The following is a 25,757-nucleotide window of genomic DNA, read 5'->3' as shown; positions in this document are numbered from 1 at the left end:
ATCACAAAGAATGTGTGTACACTATGGTGATACGCTCGCCTGAATACAGAGAAGTCAAGATGGTGGCATTATCGGAAGGCTTTAAGTGTTTTAAACAGATAACAATTGTCTGCTCTATCAAAGGATTTCTCTTGGTCAATTGAGAGGATGCCTATATCTTGATTTTCTATGTTTGTAATTCAATTGTATCTTTCAAAAGAAAAAGATTATCCATAATGGATCTTTTAGGAACACAATAACTCTGATTTGTCTGTATTAGATCCCCAAGGTACTCTTTAAGTCTATTTGAAAAAACCTATGCAAGAATTTTATAGTCTGTGCAAAAAAGTGCTACTGGTCTCCAGTTTTTTAGGAGACTCAGATCTCCTTTCTTAGGTAGTAATGAAAGTACAGCCCTTTTGCAAAAAGTCCATACTTGCAATGTCACACTTTTGTGCTCTAAACAGTTATGTATAAAACTTCCTTGCAATTACCCTCATTTCTATTGGATCAGTTGTCAAAGTTCCATTAGGATACTTCAGATGTAACATCTGTTTTCTTTCTACTTGTTTTTTTTTTTTTAATTAAAAAAGAAAGAACTAGAGGCATCCATATTTTTTCAATAAAGAAAAGTGAGATCTAATTAATGCTCCTTTTGCATGTTCATGAAGAAGAGTACTTAAGGACTTCTGTTTTCTTTCCAGCCCTCCCTTATCTACTGTATTACTATTTATTATATAATTTTCAATTTGTTCTCTCTCTTTCTCAAGTTCTTTTATTGTATTTTTAATTAAACTACTTTTATGAGCAGTATAGTTTTGACAAAACATTATTATTTGTGTTTTTCCAGCTTCCCACCCTATACACTATTGTCATAATCATGTTTTGTTTCCTTCCATTTTTTCTACAGTAACTTGTTCATATTCTTATTAATATAAAACCTATCCAATCTTGCAGCACTTATATGTTCTCTGGAGGTTTTTCCCATGTATATTGTCTTGCCATTGTTTGCTGTTCTCTCCAGACATCAATTAAACCCAGGCAATGTGCACAGATAGGGCTCAACCTGTGCAACACACATGCCCCTTTTTGTCCTTACACTTTGAAGTGCCCAGTGTTTGGAGGTGTTTTTTTATTATCAATGCTATTGGTAACCATTTACGTCTGTCTGTCTGTTTTACAAATATATTTTTAAATAAAATATATTAAAAAAAACAAAATCTTTTAAGATCTGCTCAAACTGTCAGCCAAACCTCTTAACTCCACACCCTGAGTGCAGCGAGCTGATCAGTCAGAGCAGCTGTCTTGCAATGGTAAATAAATGTCTTATTGTTTGAGTACAAAGCTGTCTCATTACGAAAGAAACACTAGTATGTGTATTACGGCGCATGTTTATAAATTTGAGTAGAGCCAGATTATCCGTAGATGGGATTGGGCAAGTGGGCAAACGGGTAACCAAGGGCTCCCATGACAACAATACAGAATGCAGGGTCGGGTTTTTACCGCTTTTTGCATGATGCGTCTCAATCGTTTAACTACGCACCCCGGGTAGGCAACACATCTTCCTCAGACCCGCGAAAAGACGCGCCCACATGGGTTTAAATTTAGACATTGCAGAGATAAGAGATAGAACGTCTAGCCTACATTAACACCAAAAACATTACAGATTAGAAAGGTCTTAGACATCAGATGCCCAGTTAAGGAAAACTGGATAGAAGAACATGTAAAGGATACAAGTATGTACAGTATATTGCCCTGCCACTCATCTCATTGCAATATGCTATCTGGATATAACTTATATGTATGTATCTTATACCTTGAATTAGTCAAGGGGGTTGTGTGATTATTTGGTTTATAACTTTTTATTCTGAAATCAACTGCATAGAGTTAAGTCTATTTAGTATTTTTCAGTAATGCAGTTATTTTGGGGAAAATGTGAATAATTAAGTGTGCCCAAAATTTTCTGCTTGCGCTCTTAACATTTTCTGTCAGGGGCCACAGTGCTCCTAATAACAAAAAAGTTAGCCCTGAATGACTAGACTAAATTTTTATACAATCTCCTATTTTGATCTTTAATCTCCTTTTCCCCCCTCTTCTCAATGACATACATAAACATGTTAACCAAATAATACAAATTAGCCCATAAAACCAAACAGAATAGCTTTTGTCTATAAACAAATTTTTATTTAACTTTATGTATGCAAAGCAGAGGAAAAATAAAAATGTATTATACAATACTCTTAATTATTAAATCCCTTTAAATGTTCCTTTCACTTTCAATAAAACTAATTTTCTCTGCTTCATTACTTGGGGCATATTAATAAATACAAAAACTAAACTTATCATTTCAACTTTAACAATTAAACCCCGACCTATCTCACATGTAGAAATGATATTTATATTCTTTCCAAATAAGATAGCAACACCCCCAATCAGATTAGAACCATGACTAAAAAATATGTTTCCCTCATACCACATTCTCCAATCTACCTCATCTATGGGTTTCTTGTAAAAAAAATAACATTCATATTTTTGGTGTCAATATAGTTTTTATACAACAGCCCTTTTATTTCTATCTCTTCCTCAATTTTTGTTAATAGATCCCACTTTTAAGCTTTCTATAAAAAGAAAGGAGAAGAGAGAGAAAGATAAGACAAATAGACGAAACAATTTAATAAGGAAGAAAAAAACACACCCTTTGTGGCATTTAACAGATTTACTTATGTTTTTGGGTTGAGCATTTTCCTCTTCTTAATTTTGTTATAATTTTCTTGAGTCTAAACGTTTTCCTTCTGCCGAGTTCTTCAAATCCTACTGATTTCTGTATTTTTACTGCTGAAATCAAACATTTCCTAACATCAGGGAAATAATCTTTCATTTCATCGTTTCTACCAAATGCTTTATCCAGAAAGTCATTAATGTCCTTTACTGTGTACAATTGATCATCTCCAACCTGTGAAGGGATATCTGACATTTCTGACATATTCACCATCATCATCACCACCGACACCACCACCACTATCACATCCACTTTCGTTTAATCCATGATAATCCTTTCCTCTGTCTGTATTTTCTCATCATCATTAACAACTACTTCACTGGATGTGCTTTCTTTTCTATTACGCTCAGTGTCAGTACTCTCATTTTTATCTGTGTACACATTATCTATATTTGTATTTCTGCTTTTGCAACGACTTCAGTTTTTCGTATTTTCACTTCTCTCAGCCCGCATTTTGTGTGGACAAGCATGTTTTTTGTGACCAATATCACCACACTTGAAACATAATGACCCCTCTGTCTGGCCATATGTAAAACCACGGTATCAACTTGACAATCTCAGAGTTTAAAACACAGTGTTTTTGTAATTTTGTGAAAAGTAGCGTTTTTTTGGAAATGACAGGTATCAATTGGACTGCGACAATTTTTTCCTTGCCTTTTGTAACGTCGCATGGATGAAAATTCATTTTAAAATGGTGTGCAGACAACATTATGCCCAGTAAAACTAAGTGTTGTATGCTACATATATGATTGTTTCGAGGGGAAGAAGAGGCGGAGATGCACGTACACACAGTATTCCGCTGACTAGGATTTATCAAATTAAATTACACACTTTCATTTCCTTATGTGTTTTTTATAAATTAATTATCTGTGCGCTGCATTATTAAAAAAAAATCACGTGCACTCATAATTTTAAAACAAAACCACTAATCCCCTCCCATCCTCGAACTACCTCTCTTCACCTCCTGTCACGAGGAATGGCCTGAGGGTGTGGCAATCGAAAACTTGTTTCTGCATAAGCACAATGGCCCCACTTCCATCAATTAAAAAAGTTCTCGATGGACAAAACCAAATCCTACCTCACATTTCTTCTCATCCAGAAGCCTCTACATATGACACGATAAAGAAAAGACAATTGCAACTTCATGGTGACTTAGCAAACAAGAATGAGCTTTATAAGATAGGGGAGACAGGGGTTGGTTGTCACAATTTTTACTCATGCATGAATTGCTCATCTTCAAAAAATCTTTCAGCAGTAATTCCTACATGAAATGAAACTTTGGAGTCTTGGCTTTAAATGTGTATACTTTTTACTTTTAGAATGTATTGTAACAGGAAGTAATTAACCATCAAAGACACTCTGACACAATGTGACAACCAATCCCATCACGGGGTTGGTTGTCCCTATAGTGATTCAATAGGATTTCAGTGATAAATTGGGATCTGAAAAGATAATGTGTAATTTTTTAGTTTTTTTAAGCTAGAAACTGCAAATAAGTTTTAATATGAATACCACCCCTATGATAGTTGTTATTAATGCCCCTTGTGTTTAAACAATGGGATTAAAGTGGGTGATCAGTTACTTGAATAGGCTTTATGCCCAGCTGCACTATGAACTTCAGCCAGCTCCTTGTTTCCTGTCTGCCATTATTGGACAAACGGATTAATCCAGGTGTGTCTGATTATTGTTGTTGTGACTATTGAGGTCAGGCACACCTGGATTAATCAGTTTGTCCAATAATGGAAGACAGGAAACAAGAAGCTGGCTGAAGTTCAGGAAGTAGTGCAGCTGGGCATAAAGCCTATTGTCTACTGTGTTGAGAAATAAAATGAAATAATTTTAGTGTTAAAACCTCTTTAATTAATGCTTTATTTTATTTTAACAGCAAACAGACTTAAAAGGTCTACATGTCCAACATTGTTATGTGACAACCAACCCCGCAAGCTATGTGACAACCATCCCCAACTGACTTCTTGACAAACATGCTAAGCTAGCTGCCACACGGCTTTAACTTGATCGCTAAAAGAAAGATGACTCAAAATAAAGCTACTACTTTTAGCTTTTTAATGAGTGTTTTGTTTTTGAATGACTAATATCCTACAAGATCTCAACACAAAAACAACACCAACATGAACATTTACTCTGACCCATAAAAATAAAAAATGTCTCCTAACCTCAATGTTTTGTGTCAGCTCAGCAAAATTTCAAGTGCAAATGAGTAAGCTATTAAAGGCTAACAAATTGATATCAAAATTGTACAACATTGCCATTTATTATGTATGGAATAATCATTGTGACAACCAACCCGTGAGACAAACAGCCCCAGTCTCCCCTACAAACAGTCAGATTCTTGTTCCAGATATACAACGCTCAACATACTGAACTATTGACATCTTTCAAAACTTTTCATGAAAAAAATCAAGAGAGGAAAGAAAGATTGAATATATTTTTATTATGTCTTTGTATGGTTATCTGTTCAAGCTGTCAATCATGTGATTGACATACAACTGCTTTAAATCTTGCATGCCCTCTAGATAAATGGGTACTGAATTTATATATAGAGAAAAGCGTATTGTTTATGTTAAGTGTGCATTTTGTGTGGTCTATATTGCCAGTGTATCTTATGTGGATGTTTAAAATATCTTGTGTAGTGACCAACACGACCCTACAGCGATGCCAGTCGATCCATGAGACGTCTCATCTATCTGAGGATCTGCAATAACATTAAACACATATTACTGATAACACTGGAGAATAAAAATTGATTTACACAAGTACTTTGGCTTGTCAGTGTTTGTTGGAATTTTTCTACAGGTGTAGATATAAAGAAAAAAACACTTTTCACAGCTTATATTCAACATCATCATACCTGAGACTGATGGCTTCTATGGTGGTGGTCTAACTGTTAAAAAAAGACACATGTAGATTTTACATACAGTAGGTGATACGTTTGTTGTTACCTCAAAAAAATGATCTTGTGGCTATGGTATATTTTTATGTCCTCATGAGTTAAAATTAAAGGGGACATTTCACTGTATTTTTTTCATGTTTTAGTGCTATAATTGGGTCCCCAGTGCTTCCATAAACCTAGAAAATGTGAAAAAGATCAACACAGTAACTTAGTTTTGGTAAATCATTCTCTGCAAGCATGTTCTGATTATTTTATTGGTTTATGAAATAAAATATCAAATATTAATAAAATCAAGTCATTTTTCAGTCTTGGTTTTTGGCCAAATGCATCCAGAATTTACGGGTTTGGCCCAGAAGTTTCATTTCAGGGCATCACTAATAACAAAATATAACATCAGTGGCCGCCTGTGACTTCTTTTTCAAGCGAAGCTCTTCAAAACATGTATTTAGCCCGTCGTGTGTTTGGCACGTCATGTCAAAATATGTGTTTGGTGCATCAATTGAACCATGTGCATCACGCGTCTTGTCAAAATACATGCCAGCTGCAGACACTTCGAAGGGGTTTATAATAAAAATACGTTTACGTTTGCCTCGCTTAATCTCATGTGTAATGTCACGTGGTGTATCAACATGGTGGATGTAGTAGGTCCAAATTCTTTCATATTATCCATATTCATACTATATAGTACCTACTGTTTAATGGTCGATAAGTAGATAATTAATCTAATTCAGTACCTACTGTCATAGTGTCCTCTATGCTGCTCTATACTAGCATACAATCCTCAGGAGAGATCCACCAATCAGAGATGTAAATGATCACATAAATAATATTAATAATAATAATAATAATGAAATACCTGTTGATCGTTTACAGATGGAATAATATGTGTTGTTACACGCTGCAGTTTTCCAGTCTCCATCCGTGTCAATATAAACACAAGCTAAATTGTTTTTGGGTTCTCCTGTAGCCCATTTACTGTAGCTTAGAAGCCAGTTATCCACCCAGCGATAGCGTCCATCTGTCTGAAAAAGCACATTAGCACACTCATATGTTAGTAAAATCATTTCTGCAGTGTGTATTAGAGATGCGCGGTTGGCGGTTACAGCCGCGGACTCCGCGGATAAACCGCGGGTCGGGCGGATGACGTGACGAAAAATTATATTTTAATTAAATTCGGGCGGGTGGCGGATCGACTGGTTGTTATTAGCTGTGTCCTTCTAAGCATGTGACTTTAAAAGGTGAGCACTCTGTCTTTCAAGGTGGCAGCCTCAGTTCGCTAAGAGAACTGAAATGAGACGGTCTAGCCTTCTGAGGACCCATAATTTGCGTCACCTGCTGCACACGCCCCCAGTAGCGCCCACTGCGCCTGTCAGCAGAAAACAACGGAGACATTTCTGACTTATTAAAATAAATATGGTATCAGAAAAATATTAATTTATTTGAGAAAATATGACACATTGATGTAGATTAAACTATTCAACAGTATATCAAATAATCAACCTTAGAAATATACGCAAACAGAATAGGCTAATATTAACACAAAACATAACTGATAATACTAAAACAGTAACCAAAAAGGTTTCTAATAAATACACTTTTATTTAATAAAGGTTTTAATTGTTTGGGAAAGCCTCGGCTGTTAAGGATCCATTCGTTCTATCATTAACAGCGTGAAATGAAGACGTATTTTGACACAGCTCTTATCAACGCCGGTGAAGGAGGTACGTGGCAAACTCAAAAAAATGAGAATTAAAAACTAAGGAAATAGAAGGTCAGAAAAGGGTTGCCTGGAATAAGTTTTACAAAGTGGTAAATCAGGATGACACCAGTGCAGACTATGTAATTTGTAAGTTTAATTTAGGCTCTTTATTTATTTATTTTTGTCCCATGTGCGCCGATCGGAGACTGAGTTCACTGCTGATATTCGGAGATTTCTAGTCTCGCGGCTGGGCTTGCATCGCCCAGTCAGCGGATGGCAGGCGGGTGCGGTTTTGAAAACCGGTCAGAAACGTTGGTGCGGATGGATGGTGGACGGATGATGAGTTTTGTGATGCGGTTGCGGATGAAATAATAGCCCATCCGCGCATCTCTAGTGTGTATACAGTATATTTTATTACATGAATGTGTTTATTGTGAAGAGAGATGAATTTATTACCAGGTTACTGTTGAGTCCGATCCACAAAGGTTCTTTGAGATTGTCGACTTGTAGGCTGGTGTACGCCTGACTGATGGAGTTCAGTACACTCGCAAGATCAGCATCATCAGCTTTACACTGTCTTCTCGCTTCATCCCAGCTCATCTTCTCCAGCTGGACCTTATATAAATCATTGCCCAGACTGAAGTATTTCTGTGGTACTGCTGTGGTCACGGGAGGGGACAGCTGAGGGTCTAAAACACAAAGAAATCTCTGTAACACTTTCTATGAAGCCCATTCTTATAATTATTACAGGCAGTTATTACTATTCTATAAAAATATTGATAAAGACACAACAACACGAATACCCCATTATAAGAACAGTATAGTTACATTTATAATAACTTTATTATTACTTATAAGCAGAGGTGGAAAGGTAATAAAATATTGTACTCAAGTAAAAGTAAAGTTACTTTAATAATATTTTACTTAAGTAACAGTAAAGTTTCTGGTCTAAAAATCCAACACAGTCTCACCCCATGGCGTCAATATTTGACGACACTTGACCATGCGTCAATATGTTGACGCGGAGGGTATACCTTTCGCATCATTTTTTGATGAACTGGGGACTTCAATACTATTAGGTACGCGAAATTAAACAGTTGTCACCTGCCGTTGGGGTTAGGTTTGGGTAGGGATGTCTTTATGTAAATCTAACCCTAAACCGACGCGAAAATGGTAAGAAAATAGGAAAGAGAATGCAACGGACTTAATAGTATTGAAGTCCCCAGTTCGTCAAAAAACTACGCGAAAGGTATACCCTCCGCGCAACACACCGACGCATGGCCAAGTGTCGTCAAACACTGACGCCATGGGGTGAGACTGGGTTGAAAAATCTACTCAAGTAAAAGTAAAAAGTAAGTCATTTTAACTTTACTCAAAGTAAAAGTTATTTTTTTTACAGTGGGGAGAGGTGGGGGATTCTAGTATAGTTCAAAAACGACAAGGGAATATAAATCTCAAACTAGTTGTAGGAACATTTTTACAATTAAAGTGCAATAACAAAAAGTTAATAAAACCAAAAGCTTTTTTATACTAAGAAACATGTATGGAATTGTTTAATGATTTTTACAGGTGAGTTATGCACTTTTGAAGCAAACATAATATGAGGTCAGCTGCTAGTAAATACAATCACTATAGTAAGGTTTTAATTGATGTATTGCTGGTAACATACATTATTTTATTAAACTATAGTTTAAATGAGCATATAATGAGATGAGTGCCATGGCTATATACTTGACACGTTTATTGTCTTCTAGCTTCCCTGACCTGGGTACCTGATGTCTAAGACCTTTATTGTCTCGTCCGTCTCCATGGTTCGTTTTGCGCGTTCCCCCGCCCATCAATCAATCATCCATGGCACGTCTTTATCACCTTGCATTTTTTTTTTCAATTTTTTTTTACTCAGTAACGGATATGATTTAAAATGTAGCGAAGTACAATACTTTAAACAAAACATACTTAAGTAAAAGTAAAAGTACAGATTTTAAAAACTACTCAAAAAAGTAAAAGTACACAAAAAAAAAACTACTCAATTACAGTAACGTGAGTAAATGTAATTCGTTACTTTCCACCTCTGCTTATAAGTGAATCATTTGCATTTCAATGCGCATGCTTATAATCCACTATACACTGATTTAAATAATAACTACTCGGTCGTATACTTCCATGAGAGGATTTATAAAGGTGCAGCCTGCATTGTTAAAATGTTATTATATTATAGATACTACTTAATTAATCATGCAGATCTATTTCAAATAAGTTACTTATTATGAGTCATAAAGCAGTTATTAACCTCTATTAATGGATTATTGATGCCTTTAAAGGGACACTTCACCCATTTGCATTAAGCTTTGTATAGTCAGAACCCCAGTCATGTTTTTGAATGGTCGTGCATTGTTTCCTCAGTTGCCGCTGAGACAGAAATACAGATTTCAGTGTTGCACTTCCTTCTTTCAATGATGTAAAAAGATGTTATCTAAAAAAGCCATGCTGTGAGTTAATTACTATGAGTCATGAAATCATGAATATGTTATTCATGATCTATTTTCAATATTCCAAATGTAAAAATAATGCCTATAATAAAGTAATGAAAAAAACAAAAATCCTATACAAACAGTTGCGATTTACATACTAGTTAAACAGTTAGTGGCCAATGTTTGCATTACAGGTCATGAATGGGAATTTTGACTTCTTTTTGAATCTCCTCAGTCAGCATATTGCATATTGTGGTTTGATGTAATACTTAAAAAATATGTTGCTGTTTTTACTAGCATGCAAATCAAATCTGTTTGTAAAGGATTTTTTTTCATTACTTTATTATCGGCATCATTTTAAAATTTGCAGATAAACTATTGAAAATGAATAATAAATAACATTTGATATCACTTTACTTATACTGCCCTCCAAAGGCTAAGTGCAGTATCTACGCAAACACTGAAACTGAGAAAAATGGCTTTAAAGTTTTTTACACCAGCCAGTCAAACATGTTACTGCAATTTTGGCACACACATTTCTCTGAAATGGGACAAAATTTAACCAGGAGACTTTGTCACAAGACACAACAGATCTCACAAAGCCCATTTTAACCCTTAACTCAATTTTGACCAAATGCGTAGTTACTGCGCTTTCGCTTTGTAGGGCAGTACAGCCATCAATGATGCATTTATATAGGTTAATAACAGTATTATGACTAATAATAAGTAACTTATAACATGGTTATAACAATATAAATCAAATAAGTTAATTGAAATAATGTAGAAGTAAATTTGCATGATTAATTAAGTAGTAACTATTATATAATAACATTTTAGCAATGCAAGCTGCACCTTTATAAATACCCTCATGGAAGTATACGACAGAGTAGTTATTACTTAAAGCAATGCATAGTGGATTATGAGCATGCAAATGCATCACTTTTAAGTAATAATAAACATATAATAAATTTAACAATTCTGTACTTATAATGGAGTAAACGTGTTGTTGTGTCTTTATCAATATATTTATAGAACTGCCTGTAATAATTATAAAGGGTGTTTTAATTCATTATAAGCATGGGCTTCATAAAAAATGTTACCAAAATCTCAAACAGATTATCTACAGTAAGAGATCAACAAGTCACCTATAAACTCATGTGTTTTCTACAATTGATTGGATTTAGTTTCAGTTTACGCAATGATGTCTTTTCTTCATCTAACCTGCGTTCCTCTTGCAGATGAATCCTCTGTTAGTTTCACAGTCTTCAACTTTCCACATACCAGTGAAATTCTCTGGACGTTTTACCATTACAGCACAGTCATCGACCTACATGGGAAAGATTTCAGATTTATACATACTGTACAGTAGTAGACATCCTATGACAAGGACACATGGGGGTATGAATGCGAGACATGCAGAAATGACAGAGCCAGAAACAGCATCAACAATGACTGTGTGAGAACCGGTTAAAAGATTTTCAGCACATTTATCAGTCATCTTTCAACGTTTGACAAGCAAGTGGTCTGCTGGGTTTACTATGAATAAAACAAGTGTTTGAACAGCTTTACTGTCAATGCTTTGGAAAGATACCTGATTCACAAGCCTGGTCCTGATCCTGACGAAAGGGAGATCCTGAAACACAGATGAGCAATAGCTGCATCTTAGTATATTGTTATTTAAATGACAAGGCTCTTTGTTTTTACAAATTGACTGAACTGAGAATTATTACTGAATTATTTATTAGAAAGAGTTATTATTCGCACTAACCTCAGGAGAAATGTCTCTTTTATATAGGCGTATCTCTGGCGATTCTACGGGTTGATCTTCGAGCCAGTTAGTGTATTTGACACCTTTACCATCAGTCCACACAAATTGCATCTCCCAGGTGATGTCATTTAAACCGATCCAAACTTCATGAGGCGAACTCTGCATCATAGTCGTGAGAAATGCTAAAAGAAAATATTCAGGTATAAATCTTATATGTCTTATTCAAAACCGCTCTTCAAGCGCTCTTCAATGCTGTTGATTGGTTTGCCAATTATTTGGCAGAAAGAACTCAGTGTGTTTATTTTGATAATTGCAAATCAGCAACTGTGAATGTATCTTGCGGTGTACCACAAGGGTCAGTCTTGGGTCCAATTCTATTTGCTATTTTTATTAATAATGTGGCTGATGGCATCTCCAAGGCAAATTTCCATTTTTATGCGGATGATACCATTATTTACTGTAAGGCTGCGACTTTACATCAAGCTTTTTCGCATCTGCAATTTGCTTTTAACCTTGTTCAGATACAACTGTATCAGCTAAAGTTAGTGTTGAATGTTGATAAAACTAAGACTATGCTTTTTTCAAAATCTAAAAAATCCTTGGATAATCTACCAAGTATTATTACTATTCATGGTGAGCCAATCGAACAAGTTAAATTGTATAAATATCTGGGTATATTAATTGACGATCAGCTCTCTTTTAAGACGCACATTGATAGACTGGTACGAAAGCTCAAGTTAAAAATAGTTTTTTATTTCAGAAATAAAGCCTGTTTCTCTTGGAAAACCAGGAGGAGATTGATTGCAGCTACCTTTCTCACTGCACTTGATTATGGTGATTTGTTATACAGAATGGCGTCTGATCGTAGTTTGTCCTTGTTGGATACTGTTTACCATAGTGCCTTGAGATTTGTGACAGGATGTAAGGCAATAACACATCATTGTACTTTGTACAAATTGACAAACTGGCCTGCATTGTCAGTGAGGAGGCATATACATTGGCTTACTTTTATTTATAAGTCTTTGTTGAATATGCTACCGTCGTATCTTTGTTCTTATATGACATGTAATATCAGCTCTTATAATTTACGCTCCAGTAATTTGTATTTATTATCTGTTCCAATGGTCCGTACAGAGCTGGGAAAAAAGGCTTTTAGTTACGCAGCCCCAGCCACTTGGAATATATTACAGTCTGATTTGCAATTACAAACATTGATTTCTCTTGATGATTTTAAACGACATTTGCAAGTTTTTGAAAATGATGCCATAAACAGTTGTCAGTGTTTTTAAATTAATTTGTTGTTTAAACATATTGTACAATTAACTTGTATTTTTTAAGTAGTCCAATGTTAACTGTTTATATATTTATGAGGATTTTGGCTAGTATTTGCTGTGTGCGTATTTTATTTTGTTTTGTATGTGTATTGTTGTAACTTTGTTCTGTAATTATGCTGCCATGTTGGCCAGGTCTCTCTTGAAAAAGAGGTTTTACATCTCAACGAGATTCATCTGGTAAAATAAAGGTTAAATAAAAAAGCTTCCTGAAGAGAGCACTGATTAGAGACCTGTACAAACACAACTGGCACATTTCATTTTTAATAAAACCCAAACCCGGATTCATGGGTTCACTTTGAGGTCAACACTACCGTGTGGCACTCATCGGAGTTAAATCCAGTTTAATACACGCTTCAAACCAAAGATTCAAAACAAAAGAGTAGCGGATTCACAAAGCAGTGTTTTGAAAGCGTCCATAACTAGTTAGGGCCAGAGCACACCGGGGTGTGAGGACCCTATTGTTCTTCAAGGAGTTATTATTATTATTTTTTCTTTTTCTTCTCCGACTTCAGCGGGACTTTAGAGGGCCTAAACATACTCGAAAACTCATGAAATTTTGCACAGATGTCAAGAGTGATGAAAATTTACATGTGGTGTAGGCTTTAGAATTAGGCGTGGGAAAATGGCTCTATAGCGCCACCTACAAATTTTCAACGAAGCAGCCCTCGGACTGTGTTTGACGTACAATTACGAAATTCGGTACGCTTCTGTAGCATGACAAGACCTACAAAAAAGTATCTTGGAGCGAAGCCGTAAACCAAACAGGAAGTCAGCTATTCGGAGTTATTTTTGTGATTTGGGCGCAGTTTTTGTCATTTCCAGGCGTCATACTTTAACTAACTCCTCCTACAGTTTTCGTCGGATCATCTTCATATTTGGTGAGTGTCATCTTAAGGCAGGGGTGTCAAACTCAATTTCATCGCGGGCCACATCAGCATTACGGTTATTATCAAAGGGCTGGGTGTATTTGAAGGACTGTATTATTGTATCAACTCTTTTATTACTGTACATTGCATAATTTTCTCTGCATTTGCTTACTATTGGTTTTGTTAATAACTCAATTAATACCTAGCTTTGAAAGTAGAAGCCCAGGCAAATAATGACAAAGTGTATAGAGTACAACTATTCTACAGATTATTTTTAAAATAATTGTGGTGACAAAAACACATGTTGTGTGTGAGTACACTCAAAATGTTCTGTTATCCTTCACTGTGCAGGTAAGAAAATGAGAGGCATTTTAAAATACTAATCTGTTTTAAAATCTCCACCACAATATGCATTTATTAGACAAATATACTCTGGCTTGTCATTTATTGCCCTCTTTACAAAAAAGCTGTGATTTTTACCTGGCTTTGAGTGTCTGATTGACTGACGTCTCATGAGTTAAGTGTTGTAGGCTACAGATCAATAGTTTCAATAGTTATTAATGAGTCAGATGAGTCATTAGTTCGCGTATTTAGCGGGAGTAGACGCTGTGTAAACTAATCCCAGCTGGACATCGCGAAACATTTCTGTACACGAGACGGTAAACATTTCCTCGCTGGATCCGCGTGTGCGTGCGCGAGAGAGGGAGAGAAAGCACGAGCAGATACTGTCCGTTTCCATATGCGGAGGTCGCATAGGCAGCGTCATCAAGCCTGGATTATATAAGTTAACTGACCATTACATTCGCAAGTCATACGAATATTACAACTATTTACTATAAACAAAGAATAATATTTAACTTTATAATTGTTAATATCCTGAAACAAGACAGTCTTGATGACGTATGCAGCCTGGAAATGTGCCCTCCGGAGGCTGCAGCGTTCGCATTCAGACACGCACTCTAGTAGTGCGCGCGTGCGGGGCACTGCACGTTCTTTCTCATGTAATCATCAACATTATCAACATCAAAAAGACTTTGGCGGGACAAAAATTAGTTTTGGTGGCTGCAAAAAAAGTAAATGTTGGAAACAACCTGCAAAAAATAAAACTTATAATAACAATAAAATAATCTGTAAACTCTCGCGGGCCACATAATTAACATAATTTGTTAACTCTCGCGGGCCAGATGAAATGAGGGGGCGGGACGGATTTGGCCCGCGGGCCTTGAGTTTGACACCCCTGTCTTAAGGCCTTTGTGATGCTAAATTGCGAAGGATTTGACTCTACGTAAAAATTTGTGTCGGTTCTGGCCCGACAAAGTTTGATGTTTTCCAATGAAATAGGAAGTTGCTGGAATTCATGCATACAATGTCCGATCTGTCCCAAATTTCACATGATTGCTAAGAGTCCTGACCTGAACACATCTACATAACAATTTTCATTTATAGCCATAGCACCACCAGCTGGCAACCTGAAGGAACATGTTTTAGCGCCACTTTCAAATATTCAATGAAGCAGCCCTTGGACTGTGTTTAACTTACATGTACGAATTTCGGTATGCTCATGTATTATTACAAGCCCTACAAAAAAGTCTCTTGGAGCAACGCCCTACACCAAACAGGAAGTCAGCTATTTTGAATTATTTCTCAGATTTTGGCTCAGTTTTTCTCATTTCCAGCAGTCATACTTTAACTAACTCCTCCTACAGTTTTCGTCGGATCATCATCATATTTGGCGAGTCTCATCTTAAGGCCTTTGTGATGCTAAATTGCGAAGGATTTGATTCTATATTAAAATTTGTGTCTGTTTCGGCCACCCAAAGTTTGATGTTTCGCTATGAAACAGGTTGCTGGAACTCAGGCATACAGTGTCTGATCTGTCCCAAACTTCACATGATTAATAAGAGTCCTGGAGTGAACACATCTACATGTCAATAGTCACTTATGGTTATAGTGCCACCAGCTGGCAACAGGAAGTGACATGTTAACACTGATTATGCAATGTCCGATCTTTCCCTAACTTCACATGATTAATAAGAGTCCTGGACTGAACACATCTACATGTCAATAGTCACTTATGGTTATAGCGCCACCAGCTGGCAACAGGAAGTGACATGTTAACACTGATTATGCAATGTCCGATCTTTCCCTAACTTCACATGTTTAATAAGAGTCCTGGACTGAACACATCTACATGTCAATAGTCACTTATGGTTATAGCGCCACCAGCTGCCAACAGGAAGTGACATGTTAACACTGATTATGCAATGTCCGATCTTTCCCTAACTTCACATGATTAATAAGAGTCCTGGACTGAACACATCTACATGTCAATAGTCACTTATGGTTATAGCGCCACCAGCTGGCAACAGGAAGTGACATGTTAACACTGATTATGCAATGTCCGATCTTTCCCTAACTTCACATGATTAATAAGAGTCCTGGACTGAACACATCTACATGTCAATAGTCACTTATGGTTATAGCGCCACCAGCTGGCAACAGGAAGTGACATGTTTACAATGATTATGCAATGTCTTATCTGTCCCAAACTTCACATGATTAATATAGTCCTGGACTGAACACATCTACATGTCAATAGTCACCAGTGTTGGGCAAGTTACTGAAAATTTGTAATTAGTTACAGTTACTAGTTACTTCTTTTAAAAGTAACTGAATTACTGTACCAGTTACTGTATATCAAAAGTAATTAGTTACTTAGAAAAGTAACTTTTAAGTTACTTTTATGTCTGCTTTTTAAATGTAAATATGAACAGTACTGAACAGTCAAACAGTAAAATGATATGGATGGGCTATTTTACACGTAAGACTCTAATATATCACATACTGTAGGAGCCTATTTTGCTTTAGATTCAACCTTTGAATATTTTTGTTAGAAATTATCTTAATATGTAAACTTAGTTTATTTATTTATATCATTTAGACCATTTAGACAAATATTCTGCATGTTTACAAAAATATAAAATGTGTTAAAATTGTGTAGTGTCTCTTTAAAAATTTGGAGACAATTGTGTCAACATGTCATATTTTCTAAAATAAATTATAATTTTTCTGATTTCATATTTATTTTAATAAGTTAGAAACGTCTCCGCTGTGTCCTGCTGACAGGCGCGATGCGCGTGCAGCAGATGAGGCAAATTATGGGTCCTCCGAAAGTTAGACCGTCTCATTTCAGTTATCTTCACAAACTTCTGAGCGTCTTGAAAGGCCGAGTGTTCACCTTTTATCGCATGCTTAGTAGGGTGCAGCCCTTGCATTGGAACACAGGGACTGCGGTCTTTGGTCATATATTGTTTGTTTTCTGTTGGATTTAAATGATACACAGGATTAAAGGAAGATATTTAATCAGAAAACGGAGTAGGCTACGTGGATTGTTTTGTCGGACGGACACAGAGCGAGTGGATTGTTTTGTCAGACGGACACAGAGCGAGTGGATTGTTTGTTCGGATACGGAGAGACTGAAACTAAAACTAAAAGCGAGCTCACACATACTATGGAGTTTTAACACGGGTGTACAGCGCAATGTGAATTTTTTAGTGGAAACAACAATCGCAGATCGTTCTCTTCCATGAAGCCGATGTAAACATCTAAGAATATATGAACATTTCTTAGATTTATTACCTTTGTGGACTACAAATGCAAGTTGATGTCATACTGCGATTGCTTGGTGAAGATAATTTACAAACATGAGAACGGATGGATTATGACTTGCGCACAATTTTTAAACAAAGGTATGTTGTCCCGTTTAGATTTTTCATGTTCATTCTATATGCACTGTCAGCTATGATGAAGTGTAATTAAGCATTGCGCCGCCAACTACGGTCCTGCGACATCAGATATGTTGTCTATTTTTTACAAAATAGAGTAACGCGAGTAACGAACTCATTTAAATCTCAGTAATTGTAATTGCGTTACTTGATTTAAAAAAAATACTTTGTTACATGCTCGTTACTGCTAAAAGTAGTGGAGTTACAGTTACAGTTACTTTGTAACGCGTTACTCCCATCACTGATAGTCACTTATGATGCCAATAGTCAGTTATGGTCATAGCGCCACCAGCTGGTAACAGGAAGTAACATGTTTACAATGATAATGCAATGTCGGATTTGTCCCAAACTTCACATGATTGATAAGAGTCCTGGATTGAACACATCTACGTGCCAATATTTACATGTAGTCACTCATACTCACACACACTCGCTCACTCTCTCTCTCTCTCTCTCTCATGCTATCTTACACGATGCTACCTCGCTGTAATTTGTAATTAGCAACAGGAAATGTGGCACATTATACTACACTTTTAAATGGTTCACCTATGTTTACATGCTTAAATGCCTATTTACTACTGTTCCCTTTAATTCTTATGCCACAGCGTGGCGGTGTCATGTGTGCGAGGGCCCTTCCATCACTTTGGATTGTGTTCTTTTATGTGTTATTTAAATCTGATATCTGCATTGATTGATCCATCATCTTATCTCATGTTTTGGACAGCTATATTACAGCTAGTGATGTTTTGATGTTATAATACGTTATGCTAAAAGTAGTTGCCAGTGTTTCATTTCTTTTATTGCAAAATGTTTTCCTAGAAAGTACATGCGAGTGCTAAAACACTGCTCCCCAGGACACGATAGCTGTGTCCCAATTCAAAGGCTGCGACCTTCTAAGGACGTATTTTAAGACCGATTGCATCACAGCAGCGCGACTTAAGGCCAGTAAGGCCGTCCCATTTCAAAGGATGCTTAGAATGAAGCCTCAAAATGAGTCCTCATTTCTCCACGCTGTTAAGGATAGAACGAATGGATCCTTAACAGCCGAGGATATCCCAAGAGTCTTTGCGCGTCTGCAACGGCTGCATATAATGGGTGGATATTCTAAAATAAACAATTAAAACCTTTATTAAATAAAAGTGTATTTATCAGAATTTTTTTTTCTTGTGACTGTTTTAGTATTATAAGTTATGTTTTTGTGTTTATAATATTCTTTTTATGTTGCGTATATTTATATGGTTGATTAATTTGGTATACTGTTGAATAGTTTAATATACATCAACGTGTCATATTTCTAAAATAAATTAATAATTTTTCTGATGTCATATTTAATTTAATAAGTCAGAAACGTGCAGGTGGGCGCGTGCAGCAGGTGACGCTAATTATGGGTCCTCCGAAGGTTAGACCGTCTCATTTCAGTTCTCTTCGCGAACTTCTGAGGCTTCCACCTTGAAAGACCGAGTGCTCACCTTTTAAGGTCGAATGCTCATAAGGTTGCAGCCCTTGAATTGGGACACAGCTATTGGCTGCGTCCGAAATCTCTAAAATACTGCCTTCGGGTGCAACTTTCGAAGGGATCAAGGCACGTCCGAATGTTTGCTTTACTTCCATGAGTGGGCATGCACGGGGAATGTGATCCGTCAAGTTAAGTTTGAAAAAAAAAATGGCGGCTAAGCATGCAGCTGGGGCACAGATGTGGTGTAAATCTAGTTATATTTTTACTTTTTACACCATGAATTGCATGGTGTGAAATAAGTATTGTAGTTTTCAAATATGGATGCTCTTTGTTTATATTTTAATCAGAATTACATTACACTGCACTAGGGCTGTTAAAACGAATTTCAGTAATCGAATATAATTCGAATATTAAAAAAAAAATAATACTAATCGAATGTTAAAACTACTATTCGAATGGGATTTAAAAAAAATAGAAACATAATTTTTTTTTATGTTTTCACTATCTAACACATTTATGCTGTTAAATACCGCTAGCTACCTCGACCCGCATTTCCATCGGCTAATTCATTTGAAACAAGACCAGCAGCAGGAGGTACGTGAGAAAGAGAAAGCGGAGCTGATAGCGATTGCGGAGGAAGGTTATGAGGAAGACGAGAACGGAGCAGCCAAGGTGAAGAGGACAGTGTCAGGAGAAAACCGCTCTCAGTCGGGACGACCGTTTTGGGAATGTCTTTAATGCTAATTTGTTTGGATAAGTTTGTCTTTTCGACCAGTGACAAAATACTTGTTCAAGATCACACTTCCTCTAAGGTGTGTTTAAATGAAAAAAGAATAGTGAAATTGGAGGCCAGGGGATGTGTGTGCTGTGTGTAAGAAAAAAGTTAGAGAGGCTGAAGTACATTGTAATAATTTTTTTTTTGCATAACATCTTTTTTAATACTAAAAATCTTAATGATAAATATTTGTGTGAAACCTAGAAATGCAATGATTCCAAAGCCACAAGTCTAAAGTTATATTTCACGTTTGAAGTCAATACACCCAAAAATGTGTTTTTGTAAGACTAGTGCCTTTTCTAAGTGCCAGTCAGCCACAAAATAAAAGTCTTTTGTTTACATGCATACAAGTTCGTTCTTTTTATTGTTTATCCTTTTATAAGCGTATAAAATGCCGTATCCACACCAGGAAATAAAGCTTCACACAAAGATTGTTGAATTCGTTATCTAATTGGCTACACGCGTGAGTCAGATGACGTCACAATATTTGACAGCGCTGTTTGGATATTATGTATTATACTCCCGCCTACTTTTACAAACAAGTTTGACCGCTGGTTTTGAACACGAGTGTAATCTCATATACAAGTGTTACGATGTAAATAGTCCTCAGATTGTATATATAATCTATTACAAGACGTGCATGTGAAATCTGATGTAAACAATGGACAATATATTATATTTCACGGATTATACGCATTTGTGGACAAAAATGGTCATTGGATGTACTTTGTTGGAGAGTTTTTATGAGTTATTCACACAACTGAAACAGACTGGATTCGATTCGTGTTCCTTATACCAGCACAAAGGTAAGGAGTCAGCTTATTTTATGCATGTTGTCATCTGGACTTCTGTAACAAAATTCTATATCTATGATGCTAGAGCAATTGTATCTCAAAACGGACACCATACACTGATGCTAAACCCTTAGACCTTTTAAACGATGTATAGCAATGTTATTATTATTGTTGTTTGTACACAGTAGGCTATATATATATATATATATATATATATATATATATATATATATATATATATATATATATATATATATATATATATATATATATATATATATATATATATATATATATATATATATATATATTGTTAGCAGCATTCAAAAAAACTGACGTCTTTCCGTCCACGAGCTAGTGCGTGCCGAGAGGTTAATTTTGTGTCTAAGCTTAATCATTAATTAGCAAGAAAGCTATCGCCTGTTATTAAATAATGACATGTTTATTAGTAATACTGCAATGTCTTCTAGTGGACATAATTTAAAACATGTTAGTCAACTATACGAGCTCATAGTGGCATTGGCAATGCATAAGCCCGTTTTTACAACGTGTGTAGATAGGTATAGTAAATATTAATAAGTCAGATTTGAGCATTAAATAATCGATTATAAATCAAATATTAAAAAAAAATAATGAATGAAATTCGAATGGGATAATAGAGGAAGATTGACAGCCCTACACTGCATATGAAGCTGTCCGGATGAGTTTCTCAGAGTCATGACGCTGAAGTCAGTGCCTTATGAGGCAGCTAGGCAACAAGTCAACTGCCCAACCTTTCAGACGCTGCCAATAAAACCAACAGATTTCATTTCTTATCTAAATAAAATAAATTCAGGTGTAAATAATAGATAACAGCATTAGTGTCATACTCACATTGCTCTGTGGAACTCTGAATGGACACCAGATTGCCTCCCTGAGAAATGCAGTGATCTCGTGCTCTATGCCACCACATCTTATGATAAAACAACCTGTAACACTATTTGGAAATACAAATGCTTAGAATAAATAAAGTGTGTAGCTTATGCTAAAAAGGAACTCACAGAGAAATTAACATTTGATGTGTTTGACAAATTGCTCTTATTGGCAGTTAAAAATCAATTTACAGAAAATATTAAATAAATGAACATGCTGGAGGATATAGGGGTGAGCGGGGCCCAACGCATTTTGTTTTGGCATAAATATTTGTTCGAACAATCATATGTTTACTGGTGCAACACACACACACACATTTCTGTAACAAATGAACACAAAAGCTGCATGCACACCGCCAGGGTCTTTGTCGCTGTGTGTTGTCTTTTTAAAGATGATGCACAACTGCGTGGCCATGTTTGCCTCCAGCCAGGGCTAAAACAACATTTAACAGAACTGTGCAAACTTTACTGTTTTAGATTAATGATAATGATGTGTATTGATGAGAAGTTGTTTTTTTAGTGCTTTATTCGCCAAGTGTATTTTAATGGACTACAGTATGAGACACAGTAGCGCAACTCTCAAGTTTAGACACATCAAGAGATCTGATCTTTGAAGTTCATAGGGATAATCACGTTTGATTGGAGTTGGGCTTGAGTAGGCTACTTGCTGGTGGCAAGCTTCTCATTTGCACAGAAATCTTGTCAAAGAACGAAAAATAACATTATTAACCCTCTGAGGTCTAAGGGGTTTTTAGGGCCTTGGGGAGGTTTTGACATGCACTGACATTTGTGCTTTTTCATTTGCTTAAAAACATATTAATGGCAAAAGTCTCATAACACTGTTTTAAGCACAAATTGAGCTACAATGTTATATGAGCAATATGTATGTACTTGTTTGTATTTTTGAGAGAAAAATGTTTATGCTTGGTTTTTGAAAAAGCAAAATTTTTTTAGTCACTGATATAAGTCCACACAACTCATTCTAAACATGTTTTCTCAAGACTTTTCAACACAGGATCTAGTAGTCTAGAGTTTTTTTCTTCAAATTGATGTGAAAATCATTTGCCCTGCTTATTCACATAAAACAATATATTGATTTACAATTTCTAAAACACTTTTGCTTGGGAAAGGCCGTATGCGTGGAGGCAGGAAAGCTCCTGAATAATCAGTGATTGACAGCTGAGAAACAAAAGAGTTGCATAATGAGCCACATAATTAGCCTTTTAGGAATGTTCAACAGGAATGTAACTTTCTCTGTGGTAAAACCATGATTTGAAGGTTTACTTGGGAATTTATAACAAAAATTTCCAATAGAATGTAAATACACACACACACACATACACACACATTATATACATATATATTTAAATATTTTCATAGTAAAGGTACTGTTTGGCCAATCGTAAAAATGAACACACAGGGTTAGTGTTTGATTGGCCAGCGAGAGGTTTACTTTTGTGCAGTAAAAAGCTCAAAAGAAGAACTGCCTATAATTGTCTGAACTCTTATTTGTATTTTTGTAATTCTTATAGTAGAAACACAACAAGGGACAAGATAAACTTATCAATGTTTGTTTACAGCTGCCGCCATTACTCCCTCACGTGTTGATCATGAAAGCAGTATGTGTGCACATGCAAGTGATCCTGTGTTTAATAAACTTGCTGTGCGGAGATATACACTTAGACGCAAGTAAATAAGGATTGTACTGTTTGCAATCGCGTATTTTATAAGAATACCAAAAAGCGCATTGAATTTCCTGACTCGTGTGTTTGTGTATGTGCGTGCCCGTTGTCTGTACTGTTTGACGGAAGGACAAAGAACAACTCGCGTCTGGAGATACTGTCACATATACGCAAGTAAATAAGGATTTAGAAGTCATGTTTGGCGCACTCGGATGAAACAACTCAGTATAACAATGAATGGAGAGGCTGGATTGTGTATCCATTGACTGCAGGAGGCACAAGTTATGCATATGGATATCTCTGCTCATTCACTTCAATGGTGCGGGGGTGTGACGATCTCTTCTCATTACAGTTAAACAGGTAACAGGAGAAAGACGGTACCTCTCCTCCTTCTCATACAGTTTACACCGAATAACAATATATGTTTTTGATCTCACTTACATCATTTAAAAGCAGACATTCCAAACATTATGTAGACATTTAGCTTTTGTTTCTATGACAAGTAAGAATTCATTAAGTTACAGTTAATTTTTCTGACGTGTTTCTGAAAGGCCCGCTCCACAGTCGACGGCAGAGTGTTAAACGGTTACCATTATTTTAATTAAACATTTCTGTTCCGGAACATATATATTTTTAAGTTTCTGGTCCTTGCAAAACATCAAAAGTTTCTGGTTTTTGTTTTTTCGTTTCGTGAACCTTTACAAAGCCTTGGTTTTATGTCACCATCTTTTTTTTTTTTTGGAGGGGGGGCATTTAAAATGTGGTCACCCTAGGGCAGTGGTTCCCAAACTTTTTCCGCATGCGGCCCCCCTTGTGTACGGGGCATTCTTTTGCGGCCCCCCCAAAGAAAATTTATGACAAAACAGTTCTAAAATGTAACATTTTAATTAAGCAAAACATATTAAATTATACAAAGTAGTGCTGTTGGTTAGTAGGCTTATTTTTTCAGGTTTAATTACACAGAATTCATGATAAATGAATGTATTTTATAAAATGTCATAAAACGGGGACCCCCAGTTTGAGAACCACTGCCCTAGGGCACTACACTGTGTTAATCCGGACCTGATCATTTGCATAAAGTTGATATTTTCTTAACTTTGTAACTAGACACGCCCACTTCCTGTCACTGAGGCTTGTATCGCTAGAAGTCGACAAGCTTTCACCGCAATGAATGAGATTGTGTCACTCTGTCGTCACTGGCAGTGTGCATGCAGCTTTAATGTTTGTTTCTAGAATTCACCATTCTAGAAAATGTCATTGTCATTGTATACTTGACAAACGCTGCTGTGTAAAAAATGTTTTCAAGCTACTGTAGCGAACAGCTTTAATTACATTGATTAAAGGGACACACCATAACATTTGCCTTCGTATTTTGAATAATCTATAATACCAATGTAACTCCTAACTTCAGTGGTTCCCAAACTGAGGGCACAAGATGGTGCCAGGGGCCCCCCAGTTTTGTGACATTTTATAATATACATTTCTTTAAGAACCACGGCCTTATACGGAGTTAATTTTCACATCGTTTTGTTGGTCCAGATTCTCTGTGGTTTTGATGTGTTTGGACAGTAATGCTTCTTACTTTTCCTCTGAACAGAGTCCATTGAGGAGCACAGCCGCCCGTTGGTGCAGTGGTTGGAGACATGGTGGTGTTGACAAAATCAGCACTTCTTTTACAGATCGAGGGAAACGAATAACCACAATTAGCATCATTCCAGAATCCTACAGAAACATATACATGTTATTAACCAGATCATGTGCACCTCTAAAACAAAGACATTTACAGCATATTTATATTGCTATAGCAAGCTTCAGAATTATAAAAAATATCAAATTGAACTCATTTTAATACAGTAGCTAACTTGAAATAGTAGTTAATATTACTTTATACATATTCAATTTGAAATAAGATAACCAATTAACAAAATAACTTTTTAGGTTAATATTAGCCTATACATTGGGAAAAAGTTGATTCAACTTACAAACGTTATAATTTTTTAAGCCTTTTAATATTTATAACTTACTTTTCTAAGTTGAACCAACAAATCGCGTTTTACAGCGTATCATAAAACCTGTAAATGTTTTCAATAGCAGATATGAAACCCCTCTGTATTCATGGATTTTGTTGTTTGTCTGCATTTAAAATGTGTAGTTTCTTGACATTATACAAAACCAGCTCTTATCAGAAGTTCTTACCCATGTCCTTGTACATGGTCACACAGTACTCATCATTGTTGGCAAAATTTGGTTCATTTTGATGCCATGCAGTGTAAACAACAGGTGAACCGTCCACCGAACTACAAACAGACAAATAAAACAAGAAAATTTAGCTTTATTAACTGAACCTAACCCACTGCCCTGCAAACTCAATGGAAAACCACTGTTGCACAATAACTACACTGATAAATATATTTGCATATTTATAAGATTTATAAGATTTTCAGAAAGAAAATGACATAAGTAAAAATCTGATAGTTTGTTAAATGTAGATGACATTGAAAGTAAACAGGTTTTGAAAGTAGAAAATATGGATAAGAATTAAAAAAA

The 25,757-nt window shown here is 35.9% G+C and overlaps 1 protein-coding gene across 3 annotated transcripts in view; it reads right to left on the bottom strand.

The window, feature by feature from the left end:
* LOC129453284 (macrophage mannose receptor 1) overlaps nucleotides 1–25,757 on the bottom strand; it is a 218,648-nt gene that overhangs the window by 153,899 nt on the left and 38,992 nt on the right. The window contains exons 16-25 of one of the 3 annotated variants that reach the window (XM_073859581.1): nucleotides 25,407–25,507; nucleotides 24,793–24,932; nucleotides 21,491–21,593; nucleotides 11,608–11,789; nucleotides 11,431–11,472; nucleotides 11,061–11,166; nucleotides 7,825–8,057; nucleotides 6,526–6,691; nucleotides 5,628–5,660; nucleotides 5,191–5,471 (exon numbers count right to left, since the gene is read on the bottom strand). The exons of the other annotated variants lie outside the window; for them this stretch is intronic. Of the exons in view, the coding sequence (XP_073715682.1) occupies nucleotides 5,644–5,660; nucleotides 6,526–6,691; nucleotides 7,825–8,057; nucleotides 11,061–11,166; nucleotides 11,431–11,472; nucleotides 11,608–11,789; nucleotides 21,491–21,593; nucleotides 24,793–24,932; nucleotides 25,407–25,507 (1,090 nt within the window). The 3' untranslated portion in view covers nucleotides 5,191–5,471; nucleotides 5,628–5,643. Of the gene's footprint in view, nucleotides 1–5,190; nucleotides 5,472–5,627; nucleotides 5,661–6,525; nucleotides 6,692–7,824; nucleotides 8,058–11,060; nucleotides 11,167–11,430; nucleotides 11,473–11,607; nucleotides 11,790–21,490; nucleotides 21,594–24,792; nucleotides 24,933–25,406; nucleotides 25,508–25,757 lie in introns of those variants that run through there. 3 annotated transcript variants of the gene reach the window in all.

Source organism: Misgurnus anguillicaudatus, chromosome 21 (genome assembly GCF_027580225.2).
Source record: "Misgurnus anguillicaudatus chromosome 21, ASM2758022v2, whole genome shotgun sequence".
Taxonomy (NCBI): Eukaryota; Metazoa; Chordata; class Actinopteri; order Cypriniformes; family Cobitidae; genus Misgurnus; species Misgurnus anguillicaudatus.
This window is presented reverse-complemented; position numbering and strand designations above follow the sequence as displayed.